The sequence below is a fragment of the Arthrobotrys flagrans genome (genome assembly GCF_004000055.1).
Source record: "Arthrobotrys flagrans strain CBS H-5679 chromosome Unknown unitig_0, whole genome shotgun sequence".
NCBI lineage: Eukaryota > Fungi > Ascomycota > Orbiliomycetes > Orbiliales > Orbiliaceae > Arthrobotrys > Arthrobotrys flagrans.
In genome coordinates this window covers 7,835,089-7,859,120 of record NW_027137550.1, presented here as the reverse complement: position 1 = coordinate 7,859,120, position 24,032 = coordinate 7,835,089, and the positions used below count along the sequence as shown (strand labels likewise).

At 44.8% G+C, this 24,032-nt stretch overlaps 7 protein-coding genes across 7 annotated transcripts; 5 read left to right on the top strand and 2 right to left on the bottom strand.

Moving 5' to 3' along the window:
- Nucleotides 1-425: 425 nt before the first annotated feature.
- On the top strand, nt 426-1,537 carry DFL_005306 (uncharacterized protein; the record flags this gene model as incomplete). The annotated part of the gene is made up of 7 exons (XM_067634544.1): nt 426-528; nt 715-780; nt 865-1,023; nt 1,085-1,130; nt 1,194-1,221; nt 1,293-1,401; nt 1,470-1,537. 7 exons carry the CDS (start codon nt 426-428, stop codon nt 1,535-1,537), a joined length of 579 nt encoding a protein of 192 aa, XP_067492602.1.
- An 852-nt stretch (nt 1,538-2,389) lies between these two features.
- DFL_005305 (uncharacterized protein) lies at nt 2,390-4,065 on the top strand (the record flags this gene model as incomplete). Its single annotated transcript, XM_067634543.1, has 2 exons — nt 2,390-3,934; nt 4,003-4,065. The coding sequence occupies 2 exons, from the start codon at nt 2,390-2,392 to the stop codon at nt 4,063-4,065; spliced, it is 1,608 nt and encodes a 535-aa protein (XP_067492601.1).
- Nucleotides 4,066-5,561: 1,496 nt separating this feature from the next.
- DFL_005304 (uncharacterized protein) lies at nt 5,562-8,758 on the bottom strand (the record flags this gene model as incomplete). Its single annotated transcript, XM_067634542.1, has 3 exons — nt 5,562-7,964; nt 8,033-8,685; nt 8,746-8,758. The coding sequence occupies 3 exons, from the start codon at nt 8,756-8,758 to the stop codon at nt 5,562-5,564; spliced, it is 3,069 nt and encodes a 1,022-aa protein (XP_067492600.1).
- Nucleotides 8,759-11,573: 2,815 nt separating this feature from the next.
- On the top strand, nt 11,574-12,416 carry DFL_005303 (uncharacterized protein; the record flags this gene model as incomplete). Its single annotated transcript, XM_067634541.1, has 2 exons — nt 11,574-12,108; nt 12,223-12,416. 2 exons carry the CDS (start codon nt 11,574-11,576, stop codon nt 12,414-12,416), a joined length of 729 nt encoding a protein of 242 aa, XP_067492599.1.
- A 2,445-nt stretch (nt 12,417-14,861) lies between these two features.
- DFL_005302 (uncharacterized protein) lies at nt 14,862-17,259 on the top strand (the record flags this gene model as incomplete). The annotated part of the gene is made up of 5 exons (XM_067634540.1): nt 14,862-14,909; nt 14,973-15,637; nt 15,698-16,601; nt 16,694-17,157; nt 17,235-17,259. The coding sequence occupies 5 exons, from the start codon at nt 14,862-14,864 to the stop codon at nt 17,257-17,259; spliced, it is 2,106 nt and encodes a 701-aa protein (XP_067492598.1).
- Nucleotides 17,260-17,739: 480 nt separating this feature from the next.
- On the top strand, nt 17,740-19,467 carry DFL_005301 (uncharacterized protein; the record flags this gene model as incomplete). Its single annotated transcript, XM_067634539.1, has 2 exons — nt 17,740-18,868; nt 18,938-19,467. The coding sequence occupies 2 exons, from the start codon at nt 17,740-17,742 to the stop codon at nt 19,465-19,467; spliced, it is 1,659 nt and encodes a 552-aa protein (XP_067492597.1).
- Nucleotides 19,468-22,183: 2,716 nt separating this feature from the next.
- On the bottom strand, nt 22,184-23,529 carry DFL_005300 (uncharacterized protein; the record flags this gene model as incomplete). Its single annotated transcript, XM_067634538.1, has 3 exons — nt 22,184-22,738; nt 22,805-23,234; nt 23,291-23,529. 3 exons carry the CDS (start codon nt 23,527-23,529, stop codon nt 22,184-22,186), a joined length of 1,224 nt encoding a protein of 407 aa, XP_067492596.1.
- Between the last annotated feature and the right edge of the window lie 503 nt (nt 23,530-24,032).

The window sequence follows — 24,032 nt, the reverse complement described above, 5'->3', positions numbered from 1 at the left end:
CCTGAGCTTCTTTTTTTTTTTAATGCCCGCAAAATATATTATCTTTATGGCGTATGAAAATTGCAGTTTTCATGATGCAGCTGTATATTATAAAGTGTATTCTAATTTCCATAATCGATGACATGAACGTCCTTCTTTGTAGTTCTAGTAGATGATGTTGTATTAGAGTGTTTTGATGATGTTGAAGTCAGGCCACCTGCTCAGAATGTGTTGTCTGAAAGTAAAGTAAGGCTTCCGAAGCGTCATAATTTTTGCCGGGGCGAGTTTCCTCTCAACCAACCAGAAACACCCGAAAAAGGCCTTTAACGACAACTCTCCGCTCTGCCGACTACTTATACTATCACGACCCCAATTGAAATTACCGACAACCCGCTAATCCCCTTCATCTTTTTATACCAAAGCGGATACTCCGATAATTATATACGATGTTCTCAAGATCGGTTATTGCTACTGCTCGTCGCGCTGTGGTGGCGCAGGGATTCAAGCCGGTGGTTGCGAGGAGGGCTTTTTCGAAGAGTGTTGTTGCTAGTATGTCATACCTTCTTTTTTCCATTCTCGTCGGCTGAGAGCGGTGATTTGGTGGAATGATGGGGGGTATAGGGTATTTTGATGGACAATTGGGAAGATCAGAGGGATATAACGGCGATATTGAGGATTTGATATGGATGAGTGAATGCTGATATGACATGATTTTTTTTTCTTCGGAATTACTAGGAGGAGGACATTCTCACCACCACGAGCCAGAGGTTACCGGACCTGGTACTTTGAAGTCGCTCTCTGGTACAATATACCTTTTCCCTCTCTATATGAACACCCTTATCGAAGAGGGATTATCTAATTCGAAGTGGTGGGGATGATATACAGAAATCAAGGTTGCATCCGATCTCGTCGGTCCCGGAGCTCAGCCTGGTACCGTTCCTACCGATTTGGAACAGGCGACTGGTCTTGAACGTCTTGAAATTTTGGGAAAGATGGAGGGGATTGATGTGTTTAATATGAAGCCTTTGGATGCTAGTCGATTGGGTAACATCTTCCTTTTATATTGATATATATACTGGGGAATGGGGCTGATTCCGGGGGGTAGGAACTATGGAGAACCCGATTATTGCTAAGAGTGCTGGTGAGGAGCAGTATGTATACCTCCTTCCTCTATTCTTGGGGGTATGAGGTGTGCTAACGGGGTTTTGGTATAGCTACGTCGGATGCACTGGTTTTCCAGCTGTATGTTCTAATACCTATCTAGAAGTTGATATATGGGAAAAGTAAAGTACTAAATGGGATATGATATATAGGACTCCCACGTCACCATGTGGTTGACTCTTTCCCGCTCGCGACCTGTCGAGCGATGCACCGAGTGCGGCAATGTTATCAAGATGGAATACGTTGGACCTGAGGATGCGCGTATGTTTTTTTCTTGTCACATGCATATGATCGATGCAAACTGCTAACTAATCTCGTTTTTGAAATAGATTCCGATGCCCCAGAGGACCCGAAGACCATGGCTGACTTTGTCAAGCAGGAGTACTGGTATAATTAATTGCCTACCCTCCTTGTTTCTTAATTGGTGTTGTGTACAAAGAGCCTGAGCAGGCGGTTTGAAAAAAATGATACTTGGGGAAGGTGAAATGGGAGCGAAAGTGAGGTGAATGTGAATATACCTTTCTTTTTTTTTTTTTTTTTTTTTTCATTTTTCTATTTTTTCCATTCTTTTCTTTTTTATCTTTTGAATCTTGTATATGCTTCTTGAATTACAAAAAACGAAGTGTACAAATGACTACACGTCCGCCACTATCAGTCATCGTGATCTGTATCTGACGAGAGTAGTATATGGTACGCAATGATCACGATGGTATCAGAATAATAAGATGTATCGTATTTACGGGACAATCACTTCACATAATCCTAATAAAAGGAGAATCGGTGGCTGTTCTTTGGGAATACGAGAAAATTCTTCTCCCCACGGGCGTCCACACCCTCCCTCTTTAAAAAGATGAAGAGTATAAACAGTACAAGTCAACCTGGCAATGTCGAAGAAGATGTAAAATTTTCAGGCCAAATTTCGAGGGTGTCAACTTTCTGAGGAGAGAAGAGGAAGAAAGAGAAATGAAGTGGAAGGGAAGAGGAGGAGAATTTATAGTTGTGTTTTTTTTCTTGGCGGAATTTTTTGGATCTGATTTTGGACCAAATTTAGACGACGACGAACTTCAACTTCAACTTCAACTTCACTGGCATCTCATCGACGATATCGACATCGCCATAATTATTACGGTTCGAGATCAAGTCGGTCAGCCCACGGCATCGATAACTAAGGAACTGTCAATTGAGAGTCCTCTTCCTATCATAGCAAAGGAACAGCCCGCTTGAAGCGGCTCCCCGCGTACCCCCCCAAATGCTACCCGCTAAGATCATGGCGGGGCGGCTGCTCCAAAAGTCCTCGCGAACAATCATAACACCCTCGCTATCCCGATACTCTGGTCGATTCTACTCTACATCTTTATTGAGGTCGTCGACGACATCTGCCAGGAACTCCTTCGCATTGCCATTGTCGCATATCACAAAACGAAGCTATGCGAGAAAAAAACGTCCCAATGACCAGAGTTCTTCATCAGACTCTCCTTCCTACTCGTCGATAGATCAAATCCCCAAGAGCAACGAGAGTACAGAACCAATCCGGCCCGAACCCACCGAAACCTCTGAAGCAGAATCCTCGGGCATGCCAAAATTCGACCCTCGAACCCTCCTCGACCAAGGCATCCCTCCAACTCCAGACCAATACACCACCACCCTCGCTACAAAACCCGACCCCACATCCTCCGAACGTTCCCGGGACCCCATCAAATCCTCTCAATCCCGAGGCTCCGGCGGTGGAAACCATGAATACGTCTCGTCCACCGACCGAAAACGTGAACGTCTAGCCACATACCTCTTCACATTCTTCATGCTCAGCGGTATCGGCGGTGTAATCTACCTAGGCCGTAACTGGGAAACCCAAGAAGAGATCGATGCACACCCAGACGAACCGAACGGATGGGGTTTCATGCTGTTTTATAACCGAATTATGTCCCGTCTTAACGAAGTATTGGATTACTATAACCTCCCTAATGGCGATAAACTCCTCCCGGATATGACAAAGGATACATATAGACCCTACACCCTCGTCATCTCCCTCGAAGACATGTTAGTCCACTCCGAATGGACCCGAGAACACGGTTGGAGAACAGCGAAGCGCCCGGGTGTGGAATACTTCCTAACCTATCTAGGACAATACTACGAAATCGTCATCTTCACATCACAACCGAACGTCATGGCTGCTCCCATAGTCGCAAAGCTAGATCCGTTTAGGACGTGTCATCAGTTATACCGCGAAGCTACGAAGTATAAAAGAGGGAAATATATTAAGGATCTTACGTATCTGAATCGGGATTTGTCGAAGGTCATTATGATTGATACGAAGCCGGAAGCGTGGAGTGATCAGCCGGAGAATGCGATTAAGATGAAGAAGTGGACGGGAAATCCGAGGGATAAGGAACTTGTGGCTTTAATCCCCTTCTTGGAGTTTATCGCAGCGATGGGCCACGTCGATTTACGAGAGGATCTCAAATCCTTCCCAGAAGGTTCTCACATCCCCACGGAATTCGCAAAGAGGGATGCAATAGCCCGCGCCGAATTACAAAAGAAAATAGAAGAACAGAAAAAACACAGAAAATCCAGCGGTGGTGGAGATTTCTTAGCTGGTTTGTTGGGGATGAAACCCAAGGAAGTTAAGGAAGAAAAATTACCGCAGGATTTGGTGAGGGAGAGAGGCCAACAGTGGTACGATGAGATTACTAGGGGGTTGAAGGAACATGGCGCCGAGATTTTAGAGGCGGATAGGAAGGCACAGGAGGAGATGATGGCGGGGATGAAGACTAGTTTGTCGAAGATTTTGACGGAGGTGAGTTCTTCTACTATTATATTGTGATATGTTCGAAGAGGTTTGGGGCTGATTTAACGGTGATATAGGGAATGCCGCAACCGCAGTTACCGCCTTCGCCGGAACAGGAGCAGCCACAGCAGAAGAAGTAAAACCAAGGAGTGAAAAAGTCTTTTCTTTGTATTATATACCAAACTACCTTCTCGACCTAATATCCTAGCCTCTTTTTTTCATACCCGACCTATCCGACCTAGCTTAGCTATCATCGATATCTTCTTTGAGCTTTTCTTGGGCCATACTCTCGCATGAACACCTCAACTCTTTTTTCTTTACTCTTTCTCTTCTTCGTCGACGACCTCTAGTCTTCGTTCTTTTTACCTTTTCATTGTATATAACAGAGCTCGCTCTTTCTGATTCTCCTTCTTTTTTAAATTTCTCGGTGGCAAAGTATTTAAGGATGACTAACGCCACTCCGTTTTCTCTTTCTTCTCCGGTCAAGGATAGCTTTCCGAAGTGTAAATAGCTCAGAAGTTGTCAGTATATGTGTATATACCAGTCATATATAAGTACCTACTCTATAGGTATTTATATGACCTCATGAAAAACAACAAGACGATGAAAGCAGAACAAAGCTCATACACACACACACACACACATCCGTAACTTCTAAGCTAAGCACATACTCATCAAAAAAAAAGAAACACTCCACGAATTCGATCTGTAGAGAAGGAAGCAAAGAAGAAAACGAACTAGCGCAAGCCGTCCTTAAGTTACTTCTCTTGCCATATATAGAGAATTATTCTATGGGGATATTCGCCTCGAAATACCAGTATTATATAACCATACTTACATTAAGCTTACGAGAGAAAAGGGCAGTCGAGTTACATCATGATATCATTCTTCGAGATTCGGTCTCTATAACTAATAAATCTATCCAACTGGTAATGGCGAAGGCTGTTCAATAATAATAATAAAAAAACTTTTTTTTGAGTATTAAAAGGAAGAATGAGAAAGAAAACTATATAGCTTGCAGAGCCGTCTCAATGTGAGAGCGGCTTCCTATGCAGAGCTAGAGGATATATACCTAGACAAGTATGATTATAATGAAAGGAAAGAGAATATAATAAAAACGGGTGGATGGATGGATGGATGGATGGATGGAAAAATCACTGACAAGATACTTTGTTACACCTGAACTATGCCGCCGATTTTTTTTCTTTCGTATATAAGTACTTACTTTTCCTGGGGTATCATATGTCTGCGATCAATAAAAGAAGAATTATGCAAATGCGAGTGGGTAGATGCAGTTGGCAAAAGTATGCTTTCAAAGCAAAGACAAGCTAAATCGATAATGAAAAACATGGAGAGTGGTAAGATATCCCTCCTTGGGTAAGATAGACGACGCTAGCATGCTATTAGTCAAATTATTTTGATAGAAAATGAAAACAACAGAAAGCAGAAAGGTAACAATATGCGTTTTGTCACCTTTGCTTCGGCTTGCTAAACGATATTCGCTGGGGTTGCTTTTGAGCGGATGAAAGGATGAGAAATGCTTGTTTGCTTGGGTCGCCTGCTGTAAAACGAACAAAAATAATGGAAATGGAAATGAGGGAAATAGCTGTTATTCAGAGTCGTCGGGTTTCTGTCCTTAGTACCTTGACTCCCTATACTCGCAAACGGCTTTGATCCCATACAATAGCTCCCCCATAAATCTCGCCTGCGTCGCCAGCAGCGCCATCAACACTACATCTTCACTCTTTAACCCCATCCCCACGCCCTTCCAATCCCTCATACTAACCAACTCGGGCTGCTCGCATATCCTACGTAAGAACACACGAGATCCCTTCGGCAAGTAGAATTTTATATGACTGTAAGAGTAATCGTCCTTTTGAATTCCCAAAAGACGTAGGGAATAGAACCATACTGCTTCGCTTAAACTGGGGATATCTTGCGCCGTGATGTTGGGGCTACTGGTTGGTTGGCCGTGGGTAGAGAACCTGGAGGATGATGATGTATCTGTTGTTTGTTGCGATAGTGTAGGAGGGTGGAATGTTTCGATGGGAGATTGGAGACGGGAGTTTGGAGTGTAGAATGACTCTGCGCCGTCGAAGATTGAGAATTCGGAGATACCGGCTATGCTGCCTACACGGCTTGCGCGGCCGCTGTATGGCTGGCTAGAGTAATAGCTATTCTGTTGATATTGCTGTGGATGTGATAACGGCTCTTCGCTGTCGAAGCTATTATTGTTATCGTCATAGATCTTTCGAACAGCTTGAAAGTGTGAATCGAGAACATCTTCGAGTCCCTCCACGTATTCGCCAATAACCTCACACGCATGTCTTTCCCAGTCAAATTCTTCCATGGGGAGGAATGAGTACTCTTCGCTGTTGAGATTAAATTCTTCGTGGAAACCTGAGTCGCTTACGCCTGCTATTCCTGTCTTTGAAGGAGATAATAGGAAGCGGGTTGTATCCTCCGCGAAGACGTTGATGGGGACTTGCTCATTCAGTGATTTTGTGGAAGATTCAACAAGTGAAGAAGTTGATGATGATGGAGAGAGGAAGAACTCTCGACCTGTAGTAACGGTGGGGTATTGCGAGACGCTAGAGACGGGGATATAAGATCCCGGAGCGGAGAGGGAGGTTGAAAGAGTTGGTGGAGGGATATCTTCGGCTGTAACGCAGTCTTCGAACGATTTACGACGCTTTTGAAGTTTGAGGGACCTTTGGTCGTTGATTATCGGGGTGGTAGTACTGTGGCCGCCACTGACGCGGAAGGTTTGGGCATGTGGTGAAACGTCGTGGGAGGCTGGAATTGACCCCGTGGGCGTTTTTAACCACTTATCAGGTGAGCCGGAGCTGCTTTCGTCTGGGAGTGTCATCTGTTGGCGTTTACGGGTTAAGAGAGATATTCCCGGAGACGGTGTGCGCGGGAGGTCAAGGCGTTTCATTTCTGAAGATGCGTTTTCCTTGTCTACGTCTTTGGCGAGTTTAGAGGGGACCTGAAGATAAGGGATTATGGATAGAGTAGTGTTTTTGATAGATCCTACTGTGCCGCCGGGGAGATCGGTTTCTGGGACCAAGCCGCAGGCGAGGGCGAAGCCGGATTGTGCATGATAGTAAGAGAGGATGCAAAGCGCCAAGACGACTTCTGAGGTGGACCAGTTGTCGCCCAGTTCGTCAGATGGACTGTTCGTGCCTTTGATCAACTCTTGGATATCGTCGTGGGTTAATCTCCATGGTTGATGGGCAAGGAGGGTATTGAGCTTTGCCAAACGTTGAAGTTTCTTTGGTGCGTATTCCAAACCGCGGAGCCAGGCCCTGTTGCCGCCGTAGTCGAGGAAATATCTTGATAACAGTGAGATGAAGTATTGGCATTTATGCTCTGCGGCGGCGAGGATACCGATGTATAATTTCCAAGTCCGGGATAGTGCGCTCCCGGGTCGACTTATTAACCCATCGGCAGTCTCCATATTGACCGTTGCATACTTTGGGAAGAACGAAAGAATCTTGTTCATATTTGTTACCCTTCCCTGCGTCATCCAAACAACCTTGTGAAATGAATGAACTTCTTTAGATGCAGGTTTGGACGAAGTAGTGCTGCCTTGAGAGCTTCCTTGTGATGACGAGTGCTTTCTCCTCCTACGTTCGCGTACTGGTTGTCCGAATAATATATCATTTCCGGGGGGCGGTGAAAGCGGTGTTCCACGATCAGAGTTGGAGCCTGTGAAACCGCATGATTGATTATAACGTCTGTTCCCTCTGTATGACATGCTATTACTAGCACCCCGACCCCTTGACCTAGACCGTCCGTGGAAAGTGTGCCACGATTGACCAGGGATCGCAATCGAGGCTGCGCCCGACATAACACTGTCGTGAATAGGCGATATAGGGACTTCGTCCTCGTCGTCCGAGTTGTCTTGGATCTCATTTAGCTTGTTGCTATCGGTTCTTAACATAGCGCTGAATTTGTGGAGTCCAATCGTCTCGTGAAAGGGAATCAGTCGTGAGGGACCCGTGCTAACTGGCTCGAGTAACTGCATGCCGCTGTTCTGTTCTCCATTATTAATATCTTCTAAAAACATTCTTGAACCTTAACCCCCCTTTTTTAAACACTTACAACAACCCTCTGAAGAACCATCCGACTACTGATTCTGATATCCTTATGCGGACAGTCTGTTGACAACCTCAATAGCGTAAGGTAGTAGTTATCAAGGTTCTTCTTCATCTCATGCACTGTCAACACTTCATCCTTCAAATCCTCCAGCCTCATCCGGTCGTCCGCGTTTAAGACATGCTCAAAGATAGCCAACACTGAAGTATTATATGATATCGTAAAAGTCGGCGAGATAAAATCAGGTCGTTCATCATTATCATCCCCAAACCCCGAATCGTAGGTCGGAGTCAACGGGACTGCAATCGGACTCCTACTTGCAGATACAACCCTCGGATCCGAGTCACCATCGAAGTCGTCGAATACATCGTCAAATTCTAGTCCAAGCTTTGAAGAAGACTCCCTTTTGAGATTTCTAGTCGCTGTAAAGCTCGTTCGAGGACTTTGGTTGATGGATTGGTGGAGCGGGCGGAATCCACTGGGGTGGTGGGTGAAATCCCTTGTATGGCGGAGATAGTAGTGTGTCCATTCCTCAACAAGTGTGCCTATTGCTCCGAGAACTGCCAGTCTACTCTGCTTCTCTTCTCTATATAGACTGCTAAAGAGCAAGTTTCGAGCGAAGGAGCAAGAGGGTGTCTCGGTAACATCCTCGTAGTCCGCTGTTAACGGAAGGGTGTAAGCATTCTAGATATTCTGTGGGCAAGTTGGATATAACTTACAAGGTTTAGGCATGGTGATTATAAACGAAAAGAAACTTATATTAACCTTCCAAGGGCATAGCAACTGTTTAGGAAAAGGTGTGAGGTGGGTAAAATGACAATATGTAGATGTTGAATCTGGTCCAGCAGATATTAATAGATGTTGTATGTATTGATTTAGATTTGATTGAATTGGATTTAAATGCGGCTATCAGGAGAATATATAATACCCGAACTAAGTTCTCAAATCGTGGACTGGATCCTAGAAGCTGTTGGAACGCATGGTATTTGCCTTATATACTGGGCCACCTGTTGGCTTCTGAAACTGCAGTGACGATGAAGCGAACAGGTTACCAACGCAAGTCGAACCCCGAAACACTGGTTGGCGGATATTGTACGTTAGCTTGCCTTTTAGGCTTGAGATGTTTAATTTCTTTATAGAAACCAAATGGGACAGTTCGGACTCATTGAGGCTAGGGCCTTGTGGGGCTAAATCGACTCAAGAGTATATATGACTGCATTCATGGGAAGAGGTTTTGGCAAAAGGGTTTGAAGGTTTGTGAATGGCCAGGTCAGGGACACGTTCAAGTTTAATATGCAATCCAATATGCAGTGCAACAGCTCACTCCAACCGCTCAGGGGGGCATAGCTGCTAGGTGACGACAGAACGCAAGAACGCGAAGCACAGCTTTTTTATGCATGCAGGAAGAAAAATTTCTACTGTGGGTGGGTGTAATCCTGATCTCGAGATCCTTCTTGGGGAACGACTAATCGAAGGGGTATGGACGTACCGAATAGGATCCAAATTAGGCCTTAAATGGTTCAAGCAGAGAAATAAAAGGGACAATATTTGAAGGAATGCGGTGACAAGGAAAAACTTCTCCTTTGCAAGTTTGTCGATCTATGAAACTGAGGAACTTTGTCCTAATATTTTTCTACTTCTTGAATTTCCTTTCTCGCCATAGGCAAGCTCGATGGCGAAGGGTTTTGCGTGGGAAGAACCTTGTGCCTGATTGCACAATATCGCAGGGTTATAACTTTTTCTGTCTCTCGACCCCGCAAAATGCCTTGTGCCTGTGCGTCTTCCCACGGCTGTTTCTTTTTAAAAACAAATTAACCAACCCAAGCTTCCGGGCTTCCCGGCAGCATGCACAAGATGGTAGAATCTGGTACTAGGGGTTTGCAGATTGTTGCTATTCGAGCAGTGTGAAGGGAGTTTGGCAACTGCTTGCTGTTTAAGGGAAAATCGAATGTTGCGACGACGGCCTTCAAGAAGGCCTTGCCTGAACGGCCCACCTCCCAATATAATTGCCAGCTTGGTTAGAGATTGCTATGACGAACGCCATTTTCTGCAGTTCCTTGCTTTTGTCCTTTGGCGACAGGGTGCGTGGGGGCCAAGATTCCTTGAGTTCAAGCACCAGGCTGCTTTCTTTTTTGTGGGTGGCATATGCTTTTTCGCTGCCCCTTCGGTTTTCTTTCCTCCACGGTCAGAGCATGCGATAAGGGGGTGACTTTAAACTGCTCGCTGTAAAAACACCAGAAAAAGATATGGCCAGAAATTTCAAGGAAAAATTTTTTCGTTCATCAGATCCCTCGTCTATGCGGACAAGAAAGGGAGGATGCTGCCCTTAACCGGTTGATCCTTCCGCGGCCTGGCAGGTCTTATCTTGCAGCTATTTCTTTCGGTTCACCTGCCGAGTCGCTTTCCGGACCCGTGCTTCTGGGAGCTCGAAGCTAAGAGCAAATTTTTTCTTGATTGGCCCTCGGCGCATCTCGTGGTTGAGGCATTGTTGAATTGGCAAAGATCAGAGATCAAGCGCTCAACTGTAAGAGAAAAACTTTTGCTTTGCGTCTTTACGGGTAACACCGACTGGGAGATACTGAAGCGAAACGAGCGAAACAACCAATATCTTCGCAAAATAACGAGCCTTCGAACCCAGGCAAAATACTCTAGCGGTATGATAAGCACAAGAGCAAAGAGAAAAAAATATTCTTTCAACCCAAGATGCATACAGAGTATAGACACCCTGGAGTGTCAGAAAGACGGCCGGCCATGGGTTTACCCTGTTAGCCCCGCAAAAAAATAACTTTCCTCGAAAAAAAGGAACAAAAAAGGTGGGTACTATCTTGCAGGGGATGCTGGACATGCATGTTGGAAAAACTTTCCAATCAATAAATAGATGAGCGAAATGCATCTTTCCGAGTCCCTAGTTACTTAGGCAAAAGGTGAGTTTCGAAGCGGTGCTTGCTCAGAGCCTTCTGTCAACTGGGTCCACGTACCAAGTAAAGTACATATACATATAATTTGAAGGGTGGGACGAAATCCGTCGATTGCTGTGTCTTGATCTCTCGACGGACGGCAAGATGGCAGAGCGGGTGTCCCTCGAAGCTAATCGACAGAAAGGCTCAGTTTCAGTAGGTCTGAGATCGACTTTCCATTTAGCATGGTTCCCGTCTACTAGTTAGTTCCATTAGTAAGGGTTTCTAGTTAGCTTCCACAGGAGTCGATGGTTTATCTGGGAAGAGCCGAAGTTGTCGACGTCATCGGATCAGCGCTCTCCACAATCAAATTCAAATCCAGAATCGTATCCGGTGAGATATCATAGGCAGGAGCAATATCATACCATGCCATGCTATATCACATCGTATTACATATATCACATCAGCTTTATGAGAAGCTGCAGCCGCAGGGGTTTCAAGGAGATTGGGATCAATGTAGTCGACTTTGGAGATCCAATTAGAGGTTGTGTTGAGTGAAGTCTCTGCTCGCTAGTTCACTAGTCTCGTCGCTAAGCCGATGCATTTCTACCGGACGCCCAATTAACTGCAACTCCCACAGTTTTCTCACCATGTCCTTCCTCCCAGAGCTCATGGCTTTGACAAGACCTCTGCTCCGCGTGAGTCGCCGAATTGGAGCTTATTCCTATTGTCATCGATTAGTTCAATTTCCCTGCTGGCTATCTTATCCCCGACGCCACCTTTCTCGGCATTCCCGATTCCCCGTGACTTCAGCCTTAGGCTTGAGATACCTCAGACCATTCCATAGCACATCCGTCAGTTCGAAAGATGATACTGGTACTACCTCAAGGCAAGAGCCTCCGCCTAAGGCAGGCCCAAAGCCTGGAGGCAATGATCCGAATGAGGTATTTACGGACATGAATGTACTCTCTGGGGTCCCACCGCCAGCCAGCGCCATAGAATGTGTCTACGAAGATGGATTCTTGCTCAACAATGGCATGAGATTTAGCGGAAAAGACGGAATCATCATTGTCCACAATGAGGCATTCAATTGGCTCTCACACGGAGCTGCAAGAGTTCGTAACGGAGTGCTAGAATTGGATGAAGATCTGTGGGGAGTACTGGACGTCGTGGCTCCCAAGCCAGGTATGCATACACATATTGTCCTGTCCCGTCCTATCTTCCCTCTCGGGTTCCAGTTTAAACTGCTTTAGCTGGAATGCGGATTGTGATCTCAATGCTAATCTCTCGCGTATCTAGAATTACTGATTTTGGGAACTGGCGCACGATCTATTCCCATTTCCCCACGGACAAAGAACCATCTGCATCTCTTGGGAATCCGTATCGATAGCATGGATACGAACAATGCAGCTTCACAATATAACATGCTAGCCACTGAACGACCCGGCCAGATTGTAGCTACTGCTCTACTCCCGGCCTTTTTCCGTTCCTAATCGGAAGGTTTCGTATGCCCTCGGACTTTGGTGGTCGTTCTTATCGACAATGTCTTTTTTTTTTTTTTTGAGTAAAAATTTTTTTGTTGAGATGCAAGCGTGTAAATTTGCATTTTGTCATTTTGTCCTTCGAGAGCGTGTTAACAGCAAGAAATTTGAACGACAACGGATGGATGTTGAGAGAGGTAAGGCTGACCTTGCATACATCATGCATTGAGATGATCGCCTCGTATTTTTAGTGAAAATGCGGGGGGAAAGCACGGATGGAAAACGTGGGGGATTTCATTGACATTCACAGGGGAAGTCAAGCAGGAGAAGCTTCAGAGATCCACGAGACCCACGCAATTTTTTTTGCAAAAGGTAGCGTCAAAAAACTACAAGGGGTCCATGAGCAAACCGAAAAAATGTGATATCCTTCTTAATATCAAAAAAAAAAAAGTTTTTTTCTTTCTCTTCCTCTCCGAGAAAAAACCAAAGCTTATGCGTATAGTAACAGAAATTAGCAACCTTGAGCTATTTTTACGAAATATTTCAGCTCTATATGGTCATTTGCTTCCGACCACGTTGGTCGGTGGTCAGCGGCAAGTGGAGTTTTTTTTTCTTCAAAGCTTTTTTTTTTACTCCCTTGCTGGGTGTGAGTGGGTCCCATCGATATCGGCCTCGGCAAAAAGTGCTGTCATGTACCCCGCAAATGGCACCAGATTTGGTAACATTCAATAGGCCAATGACACAGAGCCATGCGGCTCCGGGATGAAGCTGAGGAGATATCGGGATGGGCCGGTGGCCGTAACTCCAGTTATATGTGGAACTCTAAAGGGGTACCCGTGGGATTATCGACCCGACCCACAGAGATTCATCCAATGCCCCAGTCTAGCGTATTTGTAGACTTTGTGCTCCAGGCTACCCAGGTGACTATAAGTGGTTCTGTGTTAGAATATTATAGGATGCTACAAAATTATGGTTGGGGGTGCCCGCGGGATAAGACCTATTCAGGCCAGTCGACCGCCAGCCAGATTTATGCTGGTCTCGTACCCAGACTTATACCCCTCCGTAATGGTTGTTAAAATAGGACCGTGGTTTAATAGTTGATCCTATAACATTGAATCGAGGGCATATCTGCACCAAGTGCCTGACGGATTCCAGCTACAAATTTTCGCAAAATCCAACAATCGTGTATACTATAGATCTACAGGCGAATTTGACGTTGATGGAGGCCGTGTATGATCATGAGTTAGTCTCGTGGGTTATAAGCGTCCCTAACAATACCACATATGGACCTCTCAACCGTGCACGTGTGACTTTCTTTCCTACCCTCCGGCCCCTCTAGATTATATGTATTTCTATAACCAAGACGTCATGAACAGCACATATCAGCAGCCAATTTTGTCGGGTGGACGACACGCCGACAGGTATCCTTCACACGTACCCCGCACAATCGCAAATTGATAAATACTTTCTTCGGAAATTTCGAAAGTAACAATATACAGGTCGATCACTACCTTGCATAGCGCTAGAGGATTCAAAGGCTTATTATATTCCTAAAAAAGGAAACAGTAATATAATGGCGTTGCTTGATCAATTAACAGCCTAACCTATCGAGTGTGATCAACATTCAATCCCTTGCGCATGCGGACTATGAGGGTTTTCTAGGATCGTGTATACATGTAGTCTGTGCAGTTACTTACTATAGATGGATAACATGTTCCTGTAGTTTAGTCCTAGCGCGAATTCGAATTTGCAATCGATAAATGTTCCCAGAGCAGGTAAGGTCCATATTTAAAGAATGTTGGTTTACGAACTAGAGCTAGTATACTATAACTAAGGTATTAGAATTCAAATGAATATGATCAAGCTCAAGATTTCTCAAAGAATCGCGACTTGACTGAAGAAAAATAAACAAATACTATAAGTATTCTGTTGGAAGAATCAATTGGGTCTAGGATAAAGTGTGACCACTTCGTGGAGTCTAGGTCGATCTAACAATTTCAAAGTCGCACAATCTGTACAGTTATTGTATTTTGATCAACTGTGTCGAAATTATGGCCTACCATGATTCCGTGAACTATTAGACTCCCCGAGTTAGCCCTAACTCATCAATTAATTAAATTCAAACGGCTAACTTCCGTGCTAACTACACAAAGGAGAAACTTTGACACTTAAAGTTTTCATGCGGGAACCTCGAAATCCCACAAGCTTCGGCTTGGACAAAGCTTGGTACTGCTAAGCCAGATCGATTTATGTTACCCATGTGTTGGTGGAACATTTTAGGCATTCAGCCTCGGCTCGTGCTCCTGCATGCGGCTGAGACCCACAGGTACTTTGTATATGAGATCAGCGAGTCCCTCGGTTTTAGTTGTCCTACAAAGCAAAGTTTAGAGTAGAACAGAGCCCGAGTCTCTACACTCCCCCCTAGCCACGAATTCGATATTCCCCACCTTGCTCAAAATGTTTCTCCGACTACCGAACGAGTTGATTGGAATGGTACTAGGTAATGTAAGTCAATTCGATCTCATCAAGATTTTCATATTAACGCGTATTGACGTTCCGACGGAATAGTTACCGCGTCGTGATCTTTTCAACGTTGCACTATGTAGTCGATTATTACACACACTGGTAATTCCGATTTTATACTCGAATGTAGAATTGCCAGTAGCAGAAAAGTTTAATCCAGCACTCGGAACACATGTGACCTTGGTGGATGAAGAGCTGATGCAGCTCCTTCAATATGGGCGGAAATATGGGAAATATATTCGAAGGATCCGAGTAGTCCCAGGCGAAAGAGGAGAAGCTCCAAATGTAGAAGAGGAAAAAATAGAGATCGATGAAAATAGTCAGTCCGGTGGGTTGGGTGCGAGACAAGATAATAGTTCTAGTGGATCAGGGCGCAAGGAAGCTAGCTCAGGAGAGCATGGAAGAGAGCTAGAGGAAGAAGATGCGGAAGAAGGAGGAGATGAGGAAGAAGAAGGAGATCAACTTAAAAAAAGAGAAGAAGGAGGTCGAGAGGAAGAGGGAAGTGATGGTGATGATGAGGGGGAAGGGGAGGGGTTTGATGACGGGGAGGACGATGAAGAAGGAGATGAGGGGGGCGAAGAAGATAGTGAAGATGAATCTGGAGGTAGTAGTTTCGTCGTGGAGCCTAGGTCTAGTGACACGGATCTCGCCATTGCAAACCAAATATTTGCACTCATGGAGATAGGAGAAACCCGGTTGACAAGCTTCAAGTAAGTGTACGAGTATTTTGTGGATAATTTCCCACTATGCTAATCAACCTCGAATACCAGGTGGCTCCTACATACAGAGATATCTCCAAATCTATTCCAGAAATTAGTTGAAGTTCCGGGGAACATACTCTCTACCCTAGAAATACTCTCTCATGGGTGTAACTCGCCGGCGTACAAGCTACCTGAAGGTAGCCTACCTTGCCTCCGAAAGTTGGTGGTAAGGGGGGGCTACTCACCTCAGCGTGTAGCAGAACTTCACTATATCCTCCGCGCGAGCCTAGGACTGCAATCTTTTGGCTTTGGAATTGGAGAAGAGGCTAGCCCTGAGGCTCACGACTTTTATTTTCAATTCACCGACGAAGAAATGGCCGGGATTGGTTTTGAAAACGATGATTTTAGATGGGAGGAAAAACCGACCCACTGGACCGACTTTATCGAAAATTGTATCTTCAAGAACTTAAAAAATCTCCCACTGAGAGAGTTGATGACTGAAGGCTTTACACTAACATCCAAGATGGCAAGGCTTCTACCTCTGGATAGTCTGCGCCACATAAGCCTTTCGGGCTTAGGGACTTCCTTCGCTTTCATTCAAGATATCGATACGCAAAAATTAAACCTCGAAACCTGTAACATTGTATACGAAAGAGTCGGAGAGCTCTGTCTGTTTCGCAAGTTCGTTGGGGATCTTCGACCTGGCCTGCGGCATTTGGGATTGAGGTGTAATGTCTGGGATGCAGATCCTAGCAATAGTGACCATAATCTCGAATTAGAGTACCCAGGTTTATTCTCGCTACCCGAGGAATTCACAGAACGACAGCAGGATACCTTGGAGACTATGACATTTAATGTGCTCATACACGATTGGCAAAACTACCGGAGTACTCCTGACCACAGCCAAAATTTTAAGATCTCATCAGAATTTTCCAAGTTAACAGAACTTTCGGTTCCTTTGCTTACAACAAAGGTTAGTCACCTGACAGATATAAAATTCCTAAACTTTAGCAACAAACCGGGCCTAAGAACCAGCCTCGCGCTAACTGAACTCGTGTATTATAGACTAAATCCGCTAAAAAACTTCCTAATGGCCCAATCCCTGGGGAAAACAAAGATTTCTGGGTTCTAGCGCTGATACCATTGGACGGTATAACTGCATTGCCAAATCTCCGCGTTCTCACCCTAAACCCAATTTCAACAGAATATCGGGCGGATTTCGTCGAAAGCATCTTTGAAGAAAACATCCATTTCAAAAAATGGGTCGATATGCATCAAGAGCTGTTAGTTAAATATATTGAGGAATTGGTAAGGACATACGGGAATGGGTATGGACAGACGTTCGGGTTAGATCGACAACCGCCGCTTGAGTGGATTTTTGTGGTTGGAGGCGAGGGTTGTCATCTCGAAGTTGGATTTCGGATTAAATGGAGCCGGGCGAAGGAGAACGTTAAATATGACTTTCAGACTATAATTTTATCTGGAATAGAAGCTCGAAAGCTGATAAAGACCGAAGATATGAGGTTTCGGTAAGTGGCTTCGGCGCTTCTCGGACCAAATTTTTGTCTTCAGCTAAGATTTACTGACAAAATTCTAACAACATTAGCAAAACTCTAACTGGGATTGCTTAAAACCGTCTGTGTTTAAATATCATACAGGGTTTAGAGGAGTTTTAGGATCGTTTTTAGAATTTAAGACGTTTGAACGTTCTATAAAGCCTTTGAGGCATCTTAACTGCGCATGCTTGGAAACCAGTTTTATAGAAGGCAGATTTTCCATCCTAGAGAACTCTCAATTCCCCCTACGGTATATATCAAGATTTAGAAGTAGGCTTCCTCACAAAAATACCCATTAGTTCTAGTCTGTGTATTTTGTGCGCATGCTGTTGTTCAAAATCTGCGTTGAATTCAAAATACCACGCAGAGCACGTGTACAGGCGTGGCTGAATTCTTCCCCGCAAAAACCTCGCCCAGAAATTTGCTTCGAGATCCATAATCCATAATCTTTAAATCATCGAGCGTAGTATCTTTACCATGTCTTTTTAGCCTCGTTTTGTACCATATAACGCTTGTATATTCTTCCTTTCGCCTTTGCTCGTTTTTCTTGTTAGTATGCGTCCCTCCAACATTAGCTTTCGGTTGCATCTACTCCGCCTATGCATTCTACCGATAACCTTATTCACGACACCATCTAGCACCGCCCAGATCCCATTATCGCCCCAATTCGTAGAACACAGGCGCAGTGGCATAACTTTAAACTCAACCATTGGTTCCGAACCTCTACGCTACTTGATTCATTCGTTCGAAACCCTACAATCCGTCTTCTTCTCTCCCGAACGTGGCGACTACCCCAGCGCCATTGACTGGACAGCAGCAGTAGTTCAAACTCATGCGGTCTCGGCGTTACACAGCATTCTTCTATCGCCATTGCCCAAAAACGAGACATTAAACATTATAGATATCTACTTTCCAGATATTATATCTTTCTACCATACCCAAAATGTTGGGTCTCTCAAGTTTCAAGCATATGATGATATGTTATGGGTTGTTCTGGGTTGGTTAGCCGGTGTGAGGTTCTTGGATGCTTATTATTATCTTTTCCCGGAGAGTTATAATCCGGATTTTTATACTTATCGTATGGAGTTTGCGCTCCGTGCTCGGGAGTTTTGGGTTTATGCTGAGAGAGGGTGGGATGAGTTGTTTTGCGGTGGCGGGATGATTTGGAATCCGAATTTACAGCCGTATAAGAACGCTATTACGAATGAGTTGTTCATTTCGGCGAGTATACAGATGTATACGACTTTCCCGCCGGAGTTTAATCCACCTGAATCCTGGTTTTTCTTTGGTGGAGGAGAAGGCGAAGCCGGCAAGAGGAGGGGGCAGAAGAGGGATGTTGCTTATTTGGAGTATGCGGTGAAAGCATACGATTGGTTCAAGGGCAGTAATTTCACGAATAATGCTGGATTGATGACGGATGGGTTCCATATGAGCAGTTATTGGAAGAGGAAGTGCGATGAGAGAGATGAGCAGACGTATACCTACAACCAAGGTGTGGTATTAAGCGGTCTGCGAGCGTTATGGGAAGTGACGGGGAATATGAATTATCTTGAGGACGGATACAAGCTTATCGAGAGTGTGGTTGAGAGCGCGGGTAAAGTTGGAGAGATGGTTAGGGCTGATATATTGGAAGATCACTGTGATAGCTGGGGGTGGTGTAATCAAGACCAACAGGCTTTCAAAGGTACGTTCCACCATGAATACCAACGAAAACCAACTTTTGGAAGCCACTAACGGCCGGTTGGTATGCTAGGGATATTCTTCCATCATTTGACAGCATTCTGCTCGCCGCACCCTTACACCAAAACATGGAAGTCAAAGAACGAGAAACATAGTCCTGAACTCGACGCTCATGTTGAGAAGTGCAAAACCTTTTTTCCATTCATTGGTCGCAATTCCATCGCGGCCTGGACTACCAGACATCAAAATTCTTCAGTCTTTGGGATGTGGTGGTCCGCACCATTATTCGAGAAAGATCCCGGATTCGCCGACAAGCTACAAAGTGGAGATCTAGATCTAAAGAGAGACCCCAAAGCAGTAGATCTCATTAATACGGACAGGGGAAGCAATTGGGAAGCAGGCGCAACAGAGGCTGAAATACAACTTGCAAAGTCTGGAAAGATGAACTGGGAAGGGGAACTGAAAAACGACAAACCCAAGACCCAAATGCGTATCATGGGAGGTGATTTAAATGATAGATTTCTGGGAAGAACGGTTGAAACACAGACTGGAGGCGTTGGGGTAATGAGGGCTGCCTGGGAAATTGGTAGTCTATTTTCATAGCAGATATATAACTGTTAGAGAGTGATCAGTTTTAAGAAATCCCTTTTTGTTCTGGGAATAAAACTGTATGATACATAGCAATACCAACCATTAGTTTCTCGAGCGTTAACTGCCAAATATGTATAGCTTGTTGTCTATTGACCATTGATGAAATCAAGCATGAAGCAAGAACTCCAACCTTTACCCGATTTCCAATGCACTCAAACTCTAGAATCCCGCATAAAAGACGCCGAAAAATAATAATAAGCTTACGCGCCAATATAATCTACGCATCGGTCACGCTAACTACGTTACTCCCCTCCCTACGACGCCGGCGACACTAAACCGTGCCGCGTCTAGGACGCCTCAGCCCATGTGCGTAGCCTGTACTAAAAATTTGCGCTTCGCCCCCGATAGCGTTAAAGTAAGCCATTGAACAATGGCCACAAACATATAAGCTGATTTCAGAACATCGGGTGCAGCTTGTCTCTATTAAGATGCTGGATTCGGGCAACGTCGGCGTCGGGAGAGTATTAGTTTGGCATTAAATTAGAATTATTTGGGATTATATCCTAGTCCAGGTCCTCTGGGATAAGGATTGGCTCATCTGGTGACAAATCCATATCTACCTCTAGATCTACGAGTTCCTCCGAACGCATCTCTGGAAAATTAAAAGGTGTTTATGTAGTTGACTGAGGTTCTGATTGCTGTGAATTTTGAATTGCAGGACTATTTGGGGGATTCCTAGAACGACTAGTCGAGAGGGGAAATGAGATTCGAATTGGACTGGACGGTTCAAGAGTGTTCGGCTGCGATAATCGTACGGCAGTGGCGTTAGATAGCTGGCTATTAATTATCATCTGTGATAGATGTTCCGAAACACTTCAAAGTCCTACCAAAAATTTTAGACAATCTAGCAAGCTTTTCAATCATTCTTAGCCTTCACATCCTCTATATATTCTGCACTCCTTACCATTCCCATGCATCTCCGCAAAGATCTGTTCTACCCTTTGCCGAACATGTGGTGAAATGTCTCGTCGAATAGCCTGACGGGTAGGAGCGTCTGATGGTGGCTCCGCTAGGTCCCCAGGATTGGATATCATCGGCTAGCTAAAGTTGAACTCAGCCAAGGACTGTGGGCGTGGGCCGGAAATAGAGTTATCAACATGACCTCCATCGCAGACCTGCGGTCGAATATTCTCATCATTCCTTCGGTTACGTGAGCCAGATGGCCTACCGCATTTTCGGGTAGGTGAAGGAGATATAGAATTCGTATTGGATAGAGATTGTGATCTTGTGGCTCTTCCATGTCTATGTCGGATAAGGGATACAGGTACTCCAGGACGAGATCGTAACCCTGATCCAGGGGGTCTGCCTCTACCACGACGAACAGAAGAATCACCAGAGGTATCTGTGGCTGTTTCCCATTCTATTCCTCTTTTAGCTTTTTTCGGTGCCATCCTTGTTGTGAAGCCGCTCTGCTGTCATGGAACCATTACGAGACAGTGCAGTGTATTGTCTAGCAAGGAGCAAGGGAATGGGGTCATTAATTACACCCGGGGATTACATTCTATTTTGCAGTCGTAAGAAGCTGTATTATGTAAGTGGATAGACTACATATAGATCTTCCTTTGATCCGCTAATTTTAGTAGCATAAATACAATCGCGCGGAATATTCAATCCCTCGAAATAGAATTAATGTTGCATATTTTGCGTTGCTCGTCCGCTGTGTAACCTGGCTCTGGTTGTCAGGTGCATAGAAACGCAGATAACCTGCACCACCGACTACCAAGCTTAGGTAGTAACCATAACCTTCTTGGTAGAATCGGCTTTAGACGATTGATATCGTCTATTACTCATACAATTTATACCACCCAAGAATGATGCCTCTACAATATCCGAATTCAGTTGAAGAAGGAACCATCTTTCCAATTCGCATGGTACCTGCCAAAAAAAAAAAAAAAAAAAAAAAAAGTTTACCCAAACCCGCAAGAGCTCCCAGACCCTGTCCATGGTTAGTGCACCCCCAAGCAGGGGTGAATGAGAACACTAAAGATAAAAAAAACTCTCCGCTTCATTAAACTTCGATAATCCAAAACATCACCAAAAAGAACAGCAAAAATACAAAAAAGAAGACCAGTTCCTACTTAGGACTGATTGTCATAGAAGCCCAATGCGGGGGTCGAACCCGCAGCCTTCAGATTACCATTGCAACGATACTCCGTTGTTAAGAGTCTGACGCTCTACCGATTGAGCTAACCGGGCTTTGTTGAAAATCATTTCGGAAATGTGTATTATGAACCCTTTTGCGTTGCGTTACTGGTATCTTGACTCATCTTCCCTTAACGACAACTAAATCCTTCTTGCCTCGTCGTCAGACTCCTCAACTTGCAATCGATACGAGTTCATTACGACTGCAAAAGAGCTCACGTGTATGATATGATATAATGCAGAGACTAGACCAAAGAAATGAATATATTGGATAACCGTTTAACGCCTAATACCATATTGCCCAGACCCATAAAGCAAAAAGCAATCGAAGGAACGAACAGGATATATATATTTTTTCTTCAAAACCCGAAACCAGGACCTCGAGGCCTCAGACAGAAAATGTGAAAAAAAGAGAAAGGGAGAATATCATGGCACAAAAGAAATTCTTGACCCATTACCAAATCCAAAAGTCGACACTCATTCGGATACAAAGTTAATAACCACTTCCTAACGTTGACTCATTATTTTATCTCCCCCCCATTAACTCATTAGCCTCCATTCCTCGACTCGCCGCCCCAACCGGTGCACTGTAGCCCGTGGACGTCTGACCAACCGGCGCATATCCGCCTGAATTCCATCCGCTAGCTTGGTAAGTCTGACCCTGTGGCTCATAAACCCCATTACCACTGTACGCCATTCCAGTACCTCCCATATAAGGCGGCGCCGGAGTCGGTGCATTGCCATGCGATGCAAAGCTCATCCTTTTAGCTGCATCGGGGCTCTGCACGGTATCATATGGAGTTTGGCTATACGGCGACATCATTGGTGGTGGTGCGCCCATATTATATTGTGGTTGGATATCATGTTGTAGACGAAGGAAGTCCCAGCCTTCACCGCGGGCGATCATGAAAATCGAGAACCAGGCGCCGAAGAAAAAGAGTAACTGGATGCCGAAACCGATTGTGAGAGTAAGATTGGTGATGCTTCGCGGGTCGTAGTATATGAGGAATACACTGATGACGTTGTAAAGGGAAAAACCGAGGAGGCAGATTATCAGGACCGGAATCCAGCTTGTAACGCCCTGCAATAAATTGTGGTTAGCTTTTATATTGTTGGTTTTAGTAAGAATATATGCGAAGATACACACCTGCTTCCGTTCTGGCTTCATTGCCAATCGAATCCATGCCAAAACCAACCCAACGACGGCGAATATCACTAGTAGAAAGTACAGGACAACATAGGCCTGCGTGAGTCTCGCCAGTGCTATAATTCCTGAGACTGTAGAAACACTATCTACATCCCACTGAATCAAACAGTAGAGTATGATATATGCCAAGAAAACGATGGAGACGATGACGAAGAATATGGCGCCGAGGATAACCATTGTGCGCTTAAGACCAGTTGAGCCGGCAAGTTGGAACAGGCGCTTTACAACAACGAACAAGACGAGACCAAGGAGGTACAGCTCGGTGAATCTCTGGGTGACCACTGTTGCGGTGCTGATAGCACTGGAGTCATAGACGCCGATGGCGCCACATTCAGCGAGGGAGCCATTGACGATAGACATTATGAACCAACTACACAAGTTAGTCCAAGTTTTCAAAAAATACTGTAGGAGTGTGCAGATACTCACGCGATGATCAAAAATATAGCAATTCCATACTGGTACCATCTCAATATCGACTTTTCCTGGCCAGCCTTCTTTCTCTTTCCGCTTCGGCTGGCTGTACAATATGCAAGTATGAAGAAACAAAGTAGAAATCCACCCAATATGCCGATTTGTGCTTTAGTAATATCGCTACTGAAGGCATCGTAGCGGCTGCACTGATTGTCGATAGAGACACCGATCCCTCCTCCTCTTCTAGGAGCCATATTAATTATGTTGTAAAGTTGTCTTGCAGCTGCGTTGAGGGTACTTTCAGTCGTGATAGCTTCGATATTGATAACCAAATCTAGGTTGGAATGAAACACAAAGATCTATGTAGAGTACGATCGGGAGGATACACCCGAGCTTATTAAATACTCCTGCCTGAACTTCAGCCGCTTTTTCATTTTCAATTTTTAAATTTTTTTTTTAATGGTGAGGGGGTCTATTTCTCTTTCGTGCGACGTGTGCTGTGACCCCTCAGGGTGTATAGCTTCTTTTCTGCGAATTACAGGATCATGCGTTCCAAGCATGCATTTATCCCGCTTTGGTAAAACAAAAATGGACCACAGCTTCTTTGGCGTGATTTCGTGCGTCACAGGCCAAGAGAAAGTACCTTTCTCAGCCTCGCTAGCAGTGCGTTCAGTCGGATGAGCGACCGCGGGCGACCCAAGGTGCCTTGCTGTTTCACTCTCTTCATAGTGTATAGATGACCTACAATCAAATCCAG